This window comes from Cupressus sempervirens, chromosome 10 (genome assembly GCF_028749045.1).
Source record: "Cupressus sempervirens isolate cs-2001-9-10 chromosome 10, ASM2874904v1, whole genome shotgun sequence".
NCBI lineage: Eukaryota > Viridiplantae > Streptophyta > Pinopsida > Cupressales > Cupressaceae > Cupressus > Cupressus sempervirens.
The window spans coordinates 95,831,237-95,849,257 of record NC_143127.1 but is presented as its reverse complement, the minus strand read 5'-3'; the positions used below and the strand labels follow the sequence as shown (position 1 = coordinate 95,849,257).

Here is an 18,021-nt window from a genome sequence, read left to right as displayed (position 1 = left end):
CAAAATACAAAAAATTTGATTTTGCATGTTGTAGTGGCATAAAACTCACATCAAATGGCCCTTAGCCACATGTATCCACTTCTCAATCAATTTTCTCTACATGTGAACGCATGCCTATTAGAGACAATAGTCCACCAAGATAACTGGCGGGGGGGGTGAATCAATTATCCGACAATTAAAACATTTATCTTCTTTAAACAAACTTAACCATTCAACCAAAGTAAACAGCAACCATAACAAGATGCACATAGACAATTACACTAGATATGTTGACTAGGGAAACCCTTGATCAGAGGGAAAACCTTGGTGAGAATGATGCCCACAAGATGATGTACTAATATAAATATTCCTTGTTAGAGGATGGATCCTGTTAAGAGTCTATTACAACATTTAGTACATAGAGTCCCTGTTAGGAGACATTCAATCCCTATTAGGAGATTCCAACCCTGTTAGGAGTTGTAGTACAATGTATGCAAGATGAGCCCACTGCCCAAACATGCAATTTCAACTACAAGAAGAGCTCACTGCTCAAACATGCAGTTTACTGTTATTTTTTTCTTTCCTTTGTTCTATCAACCGAACCAATCACTGTCAGACATTGTAGACCAAGTCATGAACCTTGGATCACTCAGCAAAACCTCAGCAATGAAGTTTCCTTCACTTCCGCACTACTCTGCTCAACTTCACATTCTGCTCTCACTGCTACTTATCATCAATCATCAAGCATGTCATCCATATGTCATATGATAAAGGAAAATGTCCTTTATACTAAGTTCACAAAAAATTCCCTAAGTCGATTGTTAGACCTCAATTAATCACTATAGGACCACATTAAGAACACGTTACATTTAGCGATAACATTAAATCTTCCACCTTGCAACTTGAATATCTTTCTGTGCACGCAATATCATGACGAGCGAACTTAGCCACATCATCATCAATATGTCTTCTTCATATCCTCAACCTCGATTAGAATATCAACTCTGCTAAGAGATATAACAAGTTTACCAGAACATGCCTCTGTAAACTCTATCTCAGAATAGACATCACCAAAACTTACATAACTTCTTCTAGACTTATCATTTCTTCTTCCGACGTTAACTGCATATACCACATACTCAAAAGTATCTCTCATAACCTCGGATAGTTAAAATGCTCAACTAGTCGTCTATACCAACTTGATCTTTCCGCTATTCTTCTATCAAATACCAAAAAAAACTGTTATGTTTACATCAGTGACAAACTTAGTCATGAATGTAAATCCTTTTTAGTAAATCCCTCAAGTACTTAGCCTAAGAAATAAAGATTCCTTCTTTGTTCTGTACAATCTACAATCCTAGAAAATATTTCATCTCTCCTATCATATTCATTTCAAATTTTTCTTCATCTCCTCAGCAAACTTCTCACTTCATCATTTCGTCCAAATATGATATCATCAACAAATATTACCAAAATCATCAAACCATCATCAATTTCTTTCCAATAGAGATTACTATCAGCCATACCTCTGATGTATTCAAGCTTTGTCAAATGCTTCTCCAACCTTGCATACCAGGTTTTGGGTGCTTGTTTCAAGCCATACAATGCTTTCCTCAATCTACATACTATGTCCTTGTCATCTGTCAAAGGACAACCTTTAGCTTCAAGCTACTCAATATACACTTCTTCTTCAAGTTCTTCATTTAGGAAATGCTGACTTGACATCCATCTGATACACTTTGAATTTATTTTGTGCTACATAGGCTAAGAATAATCTTACTATTTCTATTCTAACCACTGAAGCATAAGTCTTCTCATAATCTATTCCTTCTTGCTGTGAGTAACCTTTACATACCAATCTTGCTTTGTTCCTTACAACTTCACTTGTTCATTTATCTTGTTTCTGAATACCCATTCAGTTCCTATCACATTCTTGTATGCTCGTTTGGGAACCAATTCCCATGTCTCATTCTTTACTATGTAATCCAATTCCTCTTTCATAGCTCGTTTCCAATAATCATCTTAACATGCTTCATCTGCATTCTTATGATCAACTTGAGATATCAAGCATAGTTCTCAATTAACTCTGCTTCTTGACATCACACCTTTGTCTTTGCTTTCGATGATCTACTCGAATGGGTGATTCTTTATCATATTCTTTCCTGAAGTAGGAGTTGTTATCTCAACTCTTGACTCTACTGAAGGTTCTAAGCTTTGTTGCTGCCTTGGCTCTCCTTCATTTTGCAAATCATTGTTTGTCTCAAGAAATACTTCATCATTCTTTGGCTTAGTAACAACATCATCATTTGAATTATAATCAACTATTCTCTCTTGTATCCTGAATTTCTCATCAATTCTCACATTTGCACTTTCCATAATAGTCTTAGTTTTCTGATTATAACATCTATAAACCTTGTTTTTCAATGAATAACCAAGAAACATACCTTCATCACTTCTAGCATCAAACTTACCAATATCATCATCTCTTTTGATATAACACTTACTCCCAAAAACACTGAAATACTTGACTGTAGATGAGTGACCAAACCATAGTTCATAAAGGGTCTTGTTTGTCTCTTTCCTGACTTGCACTCTGTTCATAGTGTAGACTGTTGTATTTACAGCTTCTCTCCAAAATGTCTTGGATACCTCATTCTCAACGAACATAGTTCTTGCAGCTTCTATAACTGACCTATTCCTTCTCTCTGCAATGGCATTCTGTTCAGGGGTTCTCGGAGCTGATAACTGTCTTTTGATTCCATTTTCTTCAAAAAACATGTTAAACTCATTTGAAGTAAATTCTCCTCCTCTATCTGATCTCAACATTTAATCTTCATACCAAATTCATTCTTCGCTCTATTCTTGAATATCTTAAACTTATCAAATGCCTCAGATTTCTCTTTAAGAAATGCAACCCATATCATTCTAGAAAAGTCATCAACTAGAATCATAAAATACCTTTCACCATAGAATCCTTTAGTCTTTGTAGGACCGTTGAGATTTGTGTGTAAAATCTCCAACTTCGTTGTAGTAGTAAACTTCTTGCTGGGAAAAGAAGTTTTGTTATGCTTTGCCAAAACACACTCCATGCAAATTGTGTTAGTAGGCTTTACAATCTTTGGCAAATATCTAACTACAAACATACTACTAGTCTTCACAATATTGTCAAAGTTTATATGACAAAATCTCTTATGCCATAACCAATTGTCATCTATGTCATTTCAATAGAATTCAACTAAAATACATTACCTCTAGATCTGGTTCCTATTCCAATTACCTTTCAATCTTTGTCTTTGATCATGCATATATTCTCTGTGAACTGCAACTAATAACCTTTGTCCACTAGTTGTCCAACACTCAAAAGATAGTGTTTTAAACCATCAACAAAATATACATCCTCAATGTAAGTCTTACCATCAAGAGTTATAGATCCAATACCTTTAACTTGGCATGCTACATTGTTTCCAACTCTGACAATGCCTCCATCCTGACTTTTGAAGCTAACAAACTTGTTCAAATCACCAGTCATATGATGTGAACAACCACTGTCAATTATCCAATCAGATTTCTTCTCAACCCGTGACAACAAAGCTACTTTCTCTAGACTTTCTTCTTTAATTGCTACAAATCCAATTTCATCATCACTAGCATTTACTGCTTGTTCATTAGAATCACTATCTTCATTTGCATACAAACTCTCTGTCTTTTCTAGGTCTGTAATTTCTTTTATACCTTTTCTCTCTTTTAGGACACTTAGATGCATAATGACCATATTCATCACAAGTCCAACATTTAAAGATTTTCTTACCTCCTTTTTTCCTTTTTACCAGAAAGGCTACTCTCTCAATCTTTCTGTCCTCCTCAGATCTGTTGCTGCTAGCAAAATCTCCTCTAGCACTTGTGCTCCTTGATAGACTAGGTTGATCATTCAATGCACTGAAAGCTATCTCTATTCTGGTCAATTCTCCGATCTGTCTAAGCTGATTCTCAACTACTTCAAGTCTTCCAAGCAATGACTCCTCCACAATCTTTGGTACAAGATATCAACAATTGTATCATCTGAACTGCTGACTTAAATGGTGGTGTTAGAGTCTTCAATATCTTCCATATAACCTCATCATCTTCTTTGATTCCTCCTTAAGATTTGATAGCTGCACTAATTTCTGATATCCTGCCTATATATGTTCTTATAGATTCATCTTTCATCATTTTAGCATCTTGAAATGCACAAATCCAACTTTGTAGCCTCAACTTCTTAGAATGTGCATCACCTTCAAAATTAGTTTCCAAAGCTTTACAATTCAAATGTGAAGTAGCAAGTGATTTTACCTAATTGTACTCAATTTCAGCAAGTGCAGTCAATAGTGCTTCTCTAGCTCTCATGTCGTACATAAAAAGATCTCTTTTTGCCTAGGTAAAAGTTTCCAAATCCTTTTCAGGAATGATTGTCTTCGCTGATTTTCTCAAGATCCAATATCCTAGACCCATACACAACAAATGTGTCTTCATTTTTTTCTTTCAGCTGTCATAATTTGTTCTATCGAACTTCGGACTATTTTCCTAAACATGTTGTCCATGGATCTCCCAAAGTTGTTAACCTTTATCTTCAAGCACCTGATGCTCTGATACCATTTATTAGAAACAACTGTCCACCAAGATAACTGGGGGGGGTGAATCAGTTATCTGACAATTAAAACATTTATCTTCTTTAAACAAACTTAACCATTCAACCAAAGTAAACAGCAACCATAATAGGATGCACATAGACAGTTACACCAGATATGTTGACTAGGGAAAACCCCGGTGGAAATGATGCCCACAAGATGATGTACTAATATAAATATTCCTTGTTAGAGGATGGACCCTGTTAGGAGTTTATTACAACATTTAGTACGTAGAGTCTCTATTAGGAGACTTTGAATCCGTGTTAGGAGCTGTAGTACAATGTATGCAAGATGAGCCCACTGCCAAACATGCAATTTCAACTACAAGAAGAGCTCACTGCTCAAACATGCAGTTTACTGTTATTTTCGTCTTTCCTTTGTTCTACCAACCGAACCAATCACTATCAGACCTTGTAGACTAGGTCACAAACCTCGGATCCAAATATCAAACCTCGGATCACTTAGCAAAACCTCGGCAATGTAGTTTCCTTCACTTCCGCACTGCTCTGCTCAACTTCGCATTCCACTCTTACTGCTACTTATCATCAATCATCAACCATGTCATTCATATGTCATATGATAAAGGAAAATGTCCTTCCTTTATATCGAGTTCACAAAACATTTCCCTGAGTCAACTGTTAGACCTCAATTAATCATTATAAGACCACATTAAGAACATGTTACACTTAACAATAACATTAATCTTCTGCCTTGCAACTTGAATATCTTTCTGTATACGCAATATCATGATGAACGAACTTAGCCACATCATCGTCAATATGTCTTCTTCATATCCTCAACCTCGATCAGAATATCAACTCTGCTAAGAGATATAACAAGTTTACCAGAACATGCCTCTGTAAATACTATCTCAAAACAGACATCACCAAAACTTACATAACTTCTTCCAAACTTATCATTTCTTCTTCTGAAATTAACTACATATACCAAATACTCAGAAGTATCTCCCATAACCTCGGATAGTTAGAATGCTCAACTAGTTGTCTTCACCAACTTGATCTTTCCGCTGTTCTTCTATCAGATACTACAAAAAATTGCTATGTTGACATCAATGACAAACTTAGTCATGAATGTAACATATCACCATAGTAACATATCTACAATACTCCCCCATAGGAATATCATCAGTATTCATGCTTGCAACAATGCCTACTCTTATACTTGATCATCCAATGATCTAAAATGGAATCACTTATTTGGTGGCACACACCCTAGCAAGATAGACATGCAATTGTATGATGAGTGTTTGAAGGGTTCTGAAACAACCCTTCAACAAGTGCATCCTTTCCACCCACATGCTCACTTATCCTTTGTCTGTGTGAGATTGTGTGCTCTAATACATGTCCATGCGTACATGCATATGCATGTTCAACTCATGTGAGTGTGTATTCCTATGTGCATGTGTGTGTGTGCCTAGATGCTAGAGGAAGAAGCATTCTAAGGGAGACACAGAGGACAAGGTCAAGAATGTGACGGTGTGGCTTGATTCTAAGACTTCAATGAGCACTCAAACCCATACAATCCCAAACCTAGAAACTACTTTCCCTTTAACCCACCAACAAATTAAATGCCCCCAAACCAACCTTCCAGCCAACTTGGATCAGTACCTTCTTACACAATATCTTGAGTTTTTCATATTATCATAGTAATTCTTTACAACAGGTTTAAAAGCAATACTGGACATATCCACCCAAGGTAGATGCGTTTATAATAGGTCTTAACATAGAATCATTGATGTCAGCAACTTTCCATACATATGTCAGAAATCTATGAATGGAAAATGCTTTGTAAAAATATTGCAGTACTCAATTAAACTAGCAAAACGCGGTATATTGGTAATTATTTGCATCAAATTGGATATACAAAGTTGAGTGTCTCTATGTAAGAGGGGGTACTGGGAGATTTAATATAGAAAACCATCTGAATATAAACGCGTGAATATATAACCCATGACTTCATGGAAATCAAGGTCGAGTGAATTTAATGAAGATCAGATGAACGAAAAAATCTGCTGTCATGGTTATATATTTAAATTCAAACATAATTTAAAGAAACCATCCAATGAATACATTGACATACATCTGATAACTCATTCTATATGTTTCTATAATTCAGTGTGTTTTTCAACTTACGAGTAATCAAAAAAAGTAGAAATAATATTTTCAGGAGGACAATTGTTTAATGAAAATATATACCTAAAAATGTCCATGTGTGTTGAAATCGTGACCTCTTCAACAGCAGTTAGCTCAAGGGCCAATGGTCTGAAACAACAGAAAACAATCTTTGCTAAATTAATACTTAAGTTAGAGAATTATAATTCTACATCACTCAGACAAGACAAGCATTAAACAACTTATATTAAGCTCAAAAAGAGAGAATTTAAGAGATAATGATCAACAAGAGGGAAGTGCATAAATTACTAACGGAAATTAAAAAATTCTCTCATGTAACTCTACCATGACTTTAAGCAATCAAGAAAAACTCTTAAGAAAACAACGGGTAGTTAACATTTGAAACAGGTTTACCAATACCAAGTCCATCTGCAAGAATGTAAAGACAGACACATATTCATAAATCACCAGAACTGTTTCCAAGACACAGCTGCACAACAGGTAATTCATTCCTATGAATTCTACACTTAATATAATGCCCCTTGTTGCTTTGAGAAGTCCCTTACATCATACTGGCATATGGTAACTATTCTACAATGTAACTCACTAACGTGCTCCTTGATGCTTTGATGTATTCACTTACAAGTTACTGACAAACTTAGAACAAGAAGACAGAGATTTAACGTGGTTCACCCAATCTTGGGCTACATCCACCAAACAGAAATTCCAAAATCAACCTGATTACAATTTCCAATCTCTTGCAATTCAATACCTCTTGAAAAATCTACCCAATTCTCATATGAAAAAACCCTAACACTAGACCATTTTAACAAGACTTATGTCGGCTACAAAAATAGGGGTGCTACCCCTTGACCCCATCTTGGGGGCGCTGCCCTCAAAACCCTGTCGAAAAATCTAAGGAGAAACTGCATCGATAAAAGTGGGGAAAAATTAACCTCCGGCTATGATTAAGCTCCATATAAACATCTCCCACATAAATCAAAGAGATGACTTAGAAACTAATAATTTGTATTGTACCACAATCTGTTATACACTATATTTATCGAATGGTAACATCCCACAACCATAACCAAAAACTCCGGAGTCAGCACCACTGTCATATTTACCATATCAGGTTGATAATATCTATGTACCAAATATTACACCTCTTCAATTTTCTGTACAGCATATTCCATAGTGTCTACCAAAAGTGACTTTAAGGGAAAATCATCCATGTCAAAGATTGTATATGGGCAAATAGAAAAGCATCTACAGAATGATTACCAACCATGTTGACAGTTAATAATGGACGGTTGTTGTATGCCATAGTCATTTTGAACCAGGACTTGCACTCAGTGCCCAATCATGTCACAAACTTGGCAAATTTTAAAAAACATGAAATAAAAGATTTTTAAGAAATTAAAACTTTTATCCTGCACCCTTCAATAGATAAACTTAAAAGGCACAATAAACTAATAAAAGAAAAGCTACTTTGATCACACTCTCAAGTAAACATTGATCACATAAGTTCAAGAATGGATTTTAGCTAAAGGAAACAACATTTTTAAATCATAAAAATATTGGACCATTATTATTGGAAAGTGTAAGCCATCAAACCTCATGGATTATGATATGCACGGCATCAAAAACAGAAACCAAAGTATGAGGTCATCAACTATGGTAAGAAAGAGTCGGTATCCCTCAACAAAACATTACTTGCACTATGTAGAGCTTGTGTGTGTAATGTTCCCATTATAAAATAAATAATAAATCAAACTTTTGTAACGGACCGATTGATTTAATGTATCTCGGAACCATTTTTATTTTGTTTCCGTAGTTTGTGTCGCCGTCGGCTATCTTTGTACACCCTCAGAAAGTTTCCCGACGGGTATTTAAGCACGGCTTGTAGGTAGTCTATAGGCATGCATTCTAGATTATTTCTTTGTACTTCAAACTCCTGTTTAGGGTTTTCTGTAGTTCGCCATTTCGGAAGTGAAAGACCTTCCCTATTTGGCTCGTGCAGTTTCGATGGGATTAAACCCTCACCCTATTCCGTTGGTGTATGTAATACTTCGCTCGGATCTGGCAAATCGGAGCACCATCTATGGCAAATATTAATTGAAGATTTGTTCATCTTTGTTGGCTTATTCGCATCTAAAGTCTTTGGTTATACGAATGACTGTTCGTCCATTTCCATAACACAAAGTGCAGTTTCCCCTACCGTACACTTGCATCATTCCTAAATTCTCCCCCATACACCGATTATTTGCTACGATTGGCATCATTTCCGTATGGATTCCATACCTCCCTGTACGGACTCCTTACCGTACACTCTTTGTCAACAACACCCCTTCACCGTACACGACTTGGTTTGACACTCTACCGTATAGATCTCATAACTATACGGCTTCCACCTTCCATAGACCCCATTCACAACTGTACAATCCCATCTGGAGGCTCAATAATCACTGTACAACTAGAACACTAGCTTCCGTATGGCTTCTATCCCCACACCATATGGCTGTAACTCCGTATGGCCACTATTCCCACTATACGACCCTCATTCTAAGCGCTTGTACGGCCATTGTTTGCAGTCAGAACTTAGTACATGGAAACAGTATAGCAGGAATATTACAGTGGTATCAAAGCTTTTGATCTTGCCTGCCTGTGGAAGTGAATGCAAGTTTATACTCGGAGGAGAAGACGAAATAACCCTATTGATAGAATGGCAGATCATCAGGATCCTACGACAAAACTCATGAATCTTTTAAGAGAGCTGAACAGAAATCAAATGCAAATCAATGAAACCCAAAGGCTTATGGAGGAAACTCTAGGAAAATTGGCCAAGGGAAAGACAAAAAGAGAACAAAATGGGCATAGCAATGATTCTGTTTCCAGAAGGACAAACTTTCAACCCTCGCACTCTCGACCCTCAATACCCATCTTCCTTCCAAGGACGGAAGCACCACACAAAGGAAGAGAGGCCACTTTTGAGGAAATGTAAGAAAAACTTCGAGAAGATTGGCGGAATGCAAATATGGAAGGATATATACCTTACAGAGACTGTTGATCTAAGAATGAGATACTTTGGCGGAGGAAATCGCAGTTATTTTAATGATGATCTCAGGAAAAGGATTGGAAAGGTGAACTTATTGTCATTTGATGGATCTGGAGTCATTACCGCATAGTCGTGGGTCCTAAAGGCAGATACCTATTTCCAACTCAATCCAATACCCAAAGAGGAAGCAATCAAGTTCGTAGCATTTCATCTGGAAGGAGTGACATGTGAGTTGTGGCATCATAGACTGGTCACTCTCGATCACAACCAAGTGACCTCTTATGTTGAGTTTACTGAGAGACTCATTGATTGTTTCAATGGGAAGGATCCTGAGCTAAACTTCAAAGATCTAGCTCAGCTAAAGCAATTGGGCACAGTAGACAACTATGTCACTAAGTTCCAAAAGCTATCAGTATTAGTCACAGACATCTCTGAAAGATGTCGAATTGTGTTATTCATGGATGGGCTAAGAGAGCCTTTGAGAGGCTGGATCAAAGGGTTCAACCTAAGTACACTCAACGAAGCTATTAAGAAGATGCGTGACATGACCACATCTTCCTCCAAAACTCACGCAGTTACACCAACACCATCCCCACAAGAAGACAAAGACAAGGAGCCAATTCAGAAAAAACCTCAGTTTGATGAAGATTCTTGGCAAGAACTACAGAGGAAAGAGCTCTATTTCACATGCAAAGAACCATGGGGTCCTAGTCATCGCTACCTCAGAAAGGGAAAGATTCACTACATTGAGGTGATGCCCGATGGCGATGAAGAACAAATTCTTGCAACGACTAACGAAGAAATTACCTAGCAGGAGAAAATAAATGCCCTGATACAAAAAGGAGGTTTCATTGCTACTCTCACTACATCAACCGGAGGTGGTATCTTCAGAGTTCACAACACACTTCATGGAAAACGAGTCCCAATCATGATTGATAGTGGCGCCACACTCAATTTCATCAATTCATTTTTGGTCACTAGTAAAGGTTTGCACGCAGTTGAGCACGGAGGATTTGGGGTTAAGGTTGCAGGAGGAACCTTGTTACCTTGCACTCGTGATCCCACGGCTACAAATTTCCATGGGAAACTATACCCTGGTAGATGATTTCTTTGTCATAGATTTGGTTGATACTGATATCATTTTGGGCATCCAGTGGTTGTAAACTCCTGACCAATACACTCAAAGTTTCAAAAGGATGGGCTTTTCATTCGAGACGGAGGGCAAGAAGGTGTTGCTAAGAGGAATGTCAAATAAAGGATTGAGGGAAGTCACAATCAAGAAGATGGAGGCAATTTTTAAACAGGATTTGGCCCCAAATACTGCAAGTAAAAACAAGATAGTCAACACCTCACTGTATTCCTTGGATAAGTGGCGGGCTCATCTATTGGCCGAGTATTCTAAGAACACTTTTGCATGTGAATTGATGGATGGTTATGTACACGATGAAAGATACAAGGTTATTGATGATATCATTTACTTCGATGGGAAGATCTACTTAGTGCCTGACTTGGAACTGAAGGAGCTGATTATGGAAGGTTTCTTAGAGCGAGGTTTGCATTTGCTTGAGTACAAGCAAATTTTGGGACGGGAGGACTATAATGTTCCCATTATAAAATAAATAATAAATCAAACTTTTGTAACAGGTTGATTGATTTAATGTATCTCGGACCCATTTTTATTTTGTTTCCGTAGTTTGTGTCATCGTCGACTATCTTTGTACACCCTCAAAAAGTTTCCCGACGGTTATTTAAGCATGGCTTGTAGGTAGTCTGTAGGCATGCATTCTGGATTATTTCTTTGTATTGCGAACTCCTGTTTAGGGTTCTTTGTAGTTCACCATTTTGGAAGTGAAAGACCTTCCCTATTTGGCTCGTGCGGTTTCGATGGGATTAAACCCTCACCCTATTCCTTTGGTGTATGTAATACTTCTCTTGGATCTGCAAATCGGATCACCATCTGTGGAAAATATTAATTGAAGATTTGTTCATCTTTGTTGGCTTATTCGCATCTAAAGTCTTTGGTTATATGAATGACTATTCGTCCATTTCCATAACACAAAGTGCAGTTTCCCCTACCGTACACTTGCATCATTCCTAAATTCTCCCCCATACATTGATTATTTGCTACGCTTGGCATCATTTCCATACGGATTCCATACCTCCTTGTATGGACTCCTTACCGTACACTCTTTAACAACAACACCCCTTCACCGTACACACTTGGTTTGACACTCTACCATACAAATCTCACAACTGTACAGCGTTCACCTTCCATAGACCCTATTCACAACCTTATGGTCCCATCTAAAGGCTTAGTAATCACTGTACGACTAGAAGAGTAGCTTTTGTATAGCTTCTATCCCCACACCGTACGGCTATAACTCCGTACAGCCAGTATTCCCACTGTACGACCCTCATTCTAAGCACTTGTACGGCCATTGTTTGAAGTCAGATCTCAATACATGGAAACAATACAGCAGGAATATTACTCTGTGTGTGTGTGTGTGCATGAAGCAAGTCCACAAATATTGTTACAGCTTATGAGCATTACTTGAGATGAAGTTCTACTTAGCAAAATAAAAATATAAATGTAATTTTAAATTACTACGAATTTAGTTGGGTAAACTAAAAAAATTAAAAAATAAATGTTGCTATTCCATGCAATATGACCCAAATAGATTTTCATTTCTTTGTTTTTTAGAACTAAAGAAAGGATATGGGGGTTGCACCACCAATGGGGTCAAGTCGGAGCACTAAAGCTACAAGACTCACCTAAACTTGCCAAGACTTTAAATCCCGAGGCAAGGGAGTCTAACTAGCTCAGTGACTCAATGAAAAGTTAAAGCTCTAACGTTTTACTTAATTTAAAAAGAACTTACAAACTTTCAATGCTTGTTTAGCTAATGAAATGTCCCCAACTAGAACCTTATTTCGCTCAAAAATTCCCAATTAGGATTTGAATTGCACTTGGAAATGTAAATTTAAAATAGTCATGATGCTCCATACTTAGAAACTAGTCAATTCTCAATTATTAACATACGTTAGTATGCATTTAAATCAGATCAGTTATTCATAATATATTTGATAGTTAACATACTTAAGCCCCAATTCCATACTTCTCTACTAAACACAAACCCTAAAGAGGATGTGGAGTTACTTGTCGTAGGGAGCTTGACACCAATCTATGAGTAGGTTCCCTCAAGGCTTTAGGACCCCATCCCTATCCCATCTTGGAATACACCTACCTTGTGTGGATTTACTCTGCCTTTCCCTACACAACACCAACCTATCCCGTCATGAGGCTATAGAAAGAGATTACAAACTAGCCCCCCCACCCCACCACACACACACACACTTATATATAAATATATAATCTTATGATTATAACTGATATTAATACTACCATTTATCCCTAATAGCCTCCTTATATAATACTATCACGATCAACTTATTGATTGTTACCTGCAATACATATGATCACTTTGTCTTCTTATCTCTTCCTTGTGAAAGGTATTAAATATTCATTTACTGTTTAATGATCTTTGATTCAATACCAAATTCCATATCATAATCTCCTCCTTAATATCTCCTTTGAGTGTAGAGAGCCACCCCCCTTCATTTGTTAATGCCTTTATTAAAGGGTCGCACCCTTTGGTTAGGAAAAGATACATTTGTTTGACAACAACTATTGCCCCTTTCACTCCTTATAGAATCTTCACCTATCTCTTATTCATCAAATCAGTCTTTACTACTTTCCAAATTTGTGCATATGCCATTTAAGATTTACGTATCCCCTTAGTTTTTTTCCCCTCTCAATTCTTATTTCAAATCACTCCTTATACTTCTGCTCCAAATCCATTGGTTGTGTTGAGAGGCATGCCTCCAAGGCCAAATGACAATCTCACCAGCAGTCGGACAAGCGGGAGACCCCCACTTGCTCCCTTCTTGTTAACTACTAGAATGGTAATGGATCCTTACGGTCATTACCTGGTCTTCTACATGATGTTGTGGGATCCGCAAATATTCTTATCATAGCTGAGACACATGAATCCTATGCATCCTCTTCCAGGTGTTACTGGTTTTCAGTGGTTATCCATTTGTAGGGAGGAGGTCCGTGTTTCTGGTGGGGTGCAGGGCTTGGGTTGTGTAGCTTGTTTGATTAAGGAAGATATTTTCAGTAGAACTTCTATTGTACACTCAGACACATTTGCCAAATTTATGTGGGTCTGTATTGATCGTAAGTGTCACCGTCAAATAGATCTCTATTTGGCGGCTTGCTACTTTCCACTGGCTTCTTCTCACTATGCTATTCATGGTACCGAAGATGGAGACCCCTTTTTCGATCTTTGCAAGACTATATCACTGTTTGTTCTCTAGGAGACATTATTATTCTCAGGGATTCCAATGCGAGAACCTGAGTACTATAGACTCCACTTTATGATCATAGTTCGGATTCCATATGCTCCATCAAGATTGATCCAAGTTCTTTAGGGCTTTAGAGGTTTTTGGAGGATGCTCTTGGGTTGTTATCCGTGGAAAATAGACATTTGTTGCAGCTTTGTGAATCTTCTGGCCTTGTGATCTTGAATGGCCTCTCCTGCTTTCCTGGATCTGAGTCCTTTACTTGTTGGCCTCATGGGGGTGGTGCTAGTGTAGTGGATTATGTTTTTACCTGTCCCTCCTTCATCCCTTGCATTTGCAGTTTCACCATCTTGCGCCTTCCTCTGGCAGACCATGCTCTCCTCAGTATTTATTTTCACCTCTCCCCTCTTCTTCTACCCCCTCCCATATCACCTCATCATTCATCTTTCACTACTCGCTCGCCCATTCGCTTCTGTTTTATCGACGGTGATTGTGAGCTTTTTTTCGCTCATCTTTCAAGACTTCTCCATCCATCGTGCTTCTTGGACTCGTACAAGGCTGCCTCCATGTTTGACTTGCTTGTGACAGCTATCTTGCAATCTACCACCCTTTCCATTCCTCATCGCCCTTCTTTGCCTCTTTGCAACAAACGTCATAATACTTGCCCTATGAACCAGTGGTTCTATTCGGACCGCAAATCTTTCCATTGTTTTATGCGTTCTACTTTTGAGGCTCACTCCATTGATTTTGTCCGCATTCGCTCATCTTATCTCCACTTTCTTCGGAGAAAGAAGCGTAACTTTGCCACAACTGAGTGCAAATCTCTTTGCTCCACGCTGATGCGCAATCCTCAGCTCTTTTGGCACATGCTTTTCCCCTGTAACCCCCATCCACCCTTCACCCTCAACTTTCACTCTCTTACATTGCACACCATGTCTCTTTATGACATTCCTGGGCAGCCTTCCATCTACCCCTCGTCGCCTCCTTTCACCCACCTTTTCACCACCTCCCATATTTATGAGGTGATCAAATCCATGAAGTGTAGCAGAGCGGCTGACGAAGAGGGTTTCCAGGCAGAGCTTTTCAAGTTCGGCTCCTCAATTCTGGGCCCTTATCTCTCTATTCTTTTCAATAGAGTGATTCACACTAGTTTTCCAACTTCCTGGTCTAGGCATTTGATTTATCCCATTCACAAGACCGGTCCTGTCTCAGAACTGGGGAACTACAGAACTATCATGATTGGACACACTTTTGCCAAACTCTATGCAACAGCCCTTAATGCTATGCATTCTGCAGAGCTAGACAAGAAAGGTTGTAGGGCTAGAGGGCAGGCTAGTTTTCGAGCTAATTATCAGACTATGGATCACATTTTCACTCTACGAGCTATTATTGAGGAGGCCAAATAGAGACGGAGAAGGTTTATTGTTGCTTTGTTGATTTCCACAAAGCTTTTGATTTTTTTCCTAGGGTGGCTCTATTTGAGAGACTTAGAGAGATTGGTATTTCTAAGATGTTATGTATTGCTATTATGAGACTGTATGAGACTGTGATTGGCAGATTCAGGACTCCTAAGGGTTTCTCGGATCCGATCCATAGCACCATTGAGGTTAAGCAGGGTTGTCCTCTCTCTCTTAGCTTGTTTGGGTTATATATTGATGAGCTTGAGGACTTCATCCTGAAGTCTTCACTCCCTGGGGATGGTTGTTATCTTCATCAGGTTTTGATCTCCATCCTTCTTTTTGCAGATGATGTGGTTCTCCTTGCTTCCTCTCCAGACAAGTTACAGAGACTTCTTGATGGCTTGGCTTCATCTTGTGATCAGAGACAACTTGTGGTTAACTTGGGTAAGACTCGGGTCATGGTCTTAATTACTTAAAGACCTCTCATCTCCACTTCATTTTTTAGGGTCAGGAGATTGAGATCACTTCATCCTACACTTATTTGGGGGTTATGTTTTCCGGTCCACATTTCAATATGAGACCAACTATTCAACCCAGAGTTAATAAGGGTGTGGGTTCTCTTGCTTTGCTTGAGAAACAGTGTTTCAGATATCACTTCCTGGATACCTTGTCTAAGCTATCTCTCTTAGACTCTCTTGTGCAGCTAACAATTTTTTATGGATCTATGGTTTGGGACCTTTCTCTTCTCAACTCAGATTGGGCTTCGATAGAGCGAGTTTAGACTTTGTTCTTGAGACACATCATTAGATGTCACAGGTTCACTCCTCACAGTGTCATTTTGGCTGAGTTTGGTGCTCATCTCTTCAATCTCGTGGCCATCTTTGACTTGGTTTGGTTCCTCCATCACCTCTGTGGGTTTGCGGATAATGTTGGGGACTGTGATTGATACTCTTATTTAACTTATTGTTCATCTGTTTCTACTACGGAGGCTAAGTCTTGTTCTCGTGCTCGATGTTGGTATGCACAGGCTTCTTCATTGCTAGGTTTGATTGGGATTGATATTGATCGTCTCCCCCCTTTCCAATTCTCATTGGATGCCCCCGCTCATCTTCTCCCCTCTCGACAAGAGTTGAATGAGCACGTTCGGCTTGACATCTATAGACAATACATTGACACTACCTCGGTTAACCCTTCTGGCGGGTTATGCCCGCGGATGTCCTTTTATGCGGAGCACTTTTTGGAGATTTTTGACAAGATTATTGTTCGTCCTAGCTACCTTTCTTGGCCGTGGTCTCACGCCCTACAGATCTCCTTAGGTTCTTTCAGAGTTGGATCTCACCGTCTTTGGGCCCAAACTAATCATCATATTGATAGTGGGGAGTGGATCTGTATGCTCTGTACTTTAGGGGAGGTGGAGATTGAGGCTCATTTTCTTTTTCGATGCCCTCTATACTATGAGATCAAAGGGAGATTCTTTTGTCTGTTCTGGGAATGCTTCTCTCTCTATGACTTTTTCAGCTATTATGATCAGACGTGTCTTGCACTTTATCTTCATGAGGCCACTATGCTTCGTGATAGCACGATCCAGTCACTGCTTCCACACCGGCGCTCTTCTACTCAGCTCATTACTACCTTTTTTACACCATTATCTCCTTTGCATGGTGTGAAAAGGCCTTCTAGCTCTATTAGATCTACCAGGCTATCCAGATGTATCAAATCCCGCTTCAGTTACTTGCACCAGCAACACTCCTCTACGACTGGCCAGAGACAATACACTGCCTCACACATCGGCATGTGTACCATTCAGTTACTAATTTCTTTTCACCTAAGAATGACTCCTAGTCTCTCTTACCATTTTCCCTGTCTCTCTCTCTTTCTTTGTTGTTGCTTTGGTTTTTGTCATTTACTTTTGGACACCTTTGTGTGTTCCTGCAGGTGTTTGCCTCACTATTGTAAACTTTCAGTCCCATAGACCTTTTTGGTCTTTTGTTGGACATTAATATCATTCTCTTATCTTATCTCTAGATCTCCTCGACTCCTTTTTTCCCATTCGATTTGATCCTTCTTCTCCTTTATATCTTTCCATGTGAGGTAGAGGTCACAAATCGTCATCATTGCTACCTTTTTGGCAAGAGTCGTAACCCTCATGTCAACTTGGCAGCAAGGACAGCCCAAGAGGAGTTGGCCACTTGATTCCAGGAGATTGAGGAGCATCATAGAGATGAGTTGGCTCAACAGAGCATTGCATGGACAGCTAAGAGGACAGCTTTAGTATCTCAATTAGAGGTGGAACAAATAGAGAAGGAAGCTATGGCAGCACATTTGGAGGAGGAGCCGAATGAGACAGCCATGGTAGAGTCTCGTCTAGCTAATGCTTTTGAGGCAACTGACAAGAAGGATAAGGAGGTACTCAACGGAGCCTTTGT

General features: G+C 38.7%; 1 protein-coding gene across 3 annotated transcripts in view; it reads right to left on the bottom strand.

Annotated features, from left to right (window-relative positions):
• The window catches only part of PMS1 (DNA mismatch repair protein), a 274,373-nt gene that overhangs the window by 51,637 nt on the left and 204,715 nt on the right, over positions 1 to 18,021 (bottom strand). For all 3 annotated transcript variants that reach the window (XR_016357014.1, XM_089804597.1, XM_089804596.1), the window contains exon 9: positions 6,860 to 6,925. Coding sequence is in view for 2 of the 3 variants with exons in the window: in XM_089804597.1 (XP_089660723.1) it covers positions 6,860 to 6,925 (66 nt within the window). In the remaining variant the exon portion in view is untranslated. The remainder of the gene's footprint in view (positions 1 to 6,859; positions 6,926 to 18,021) is intronic.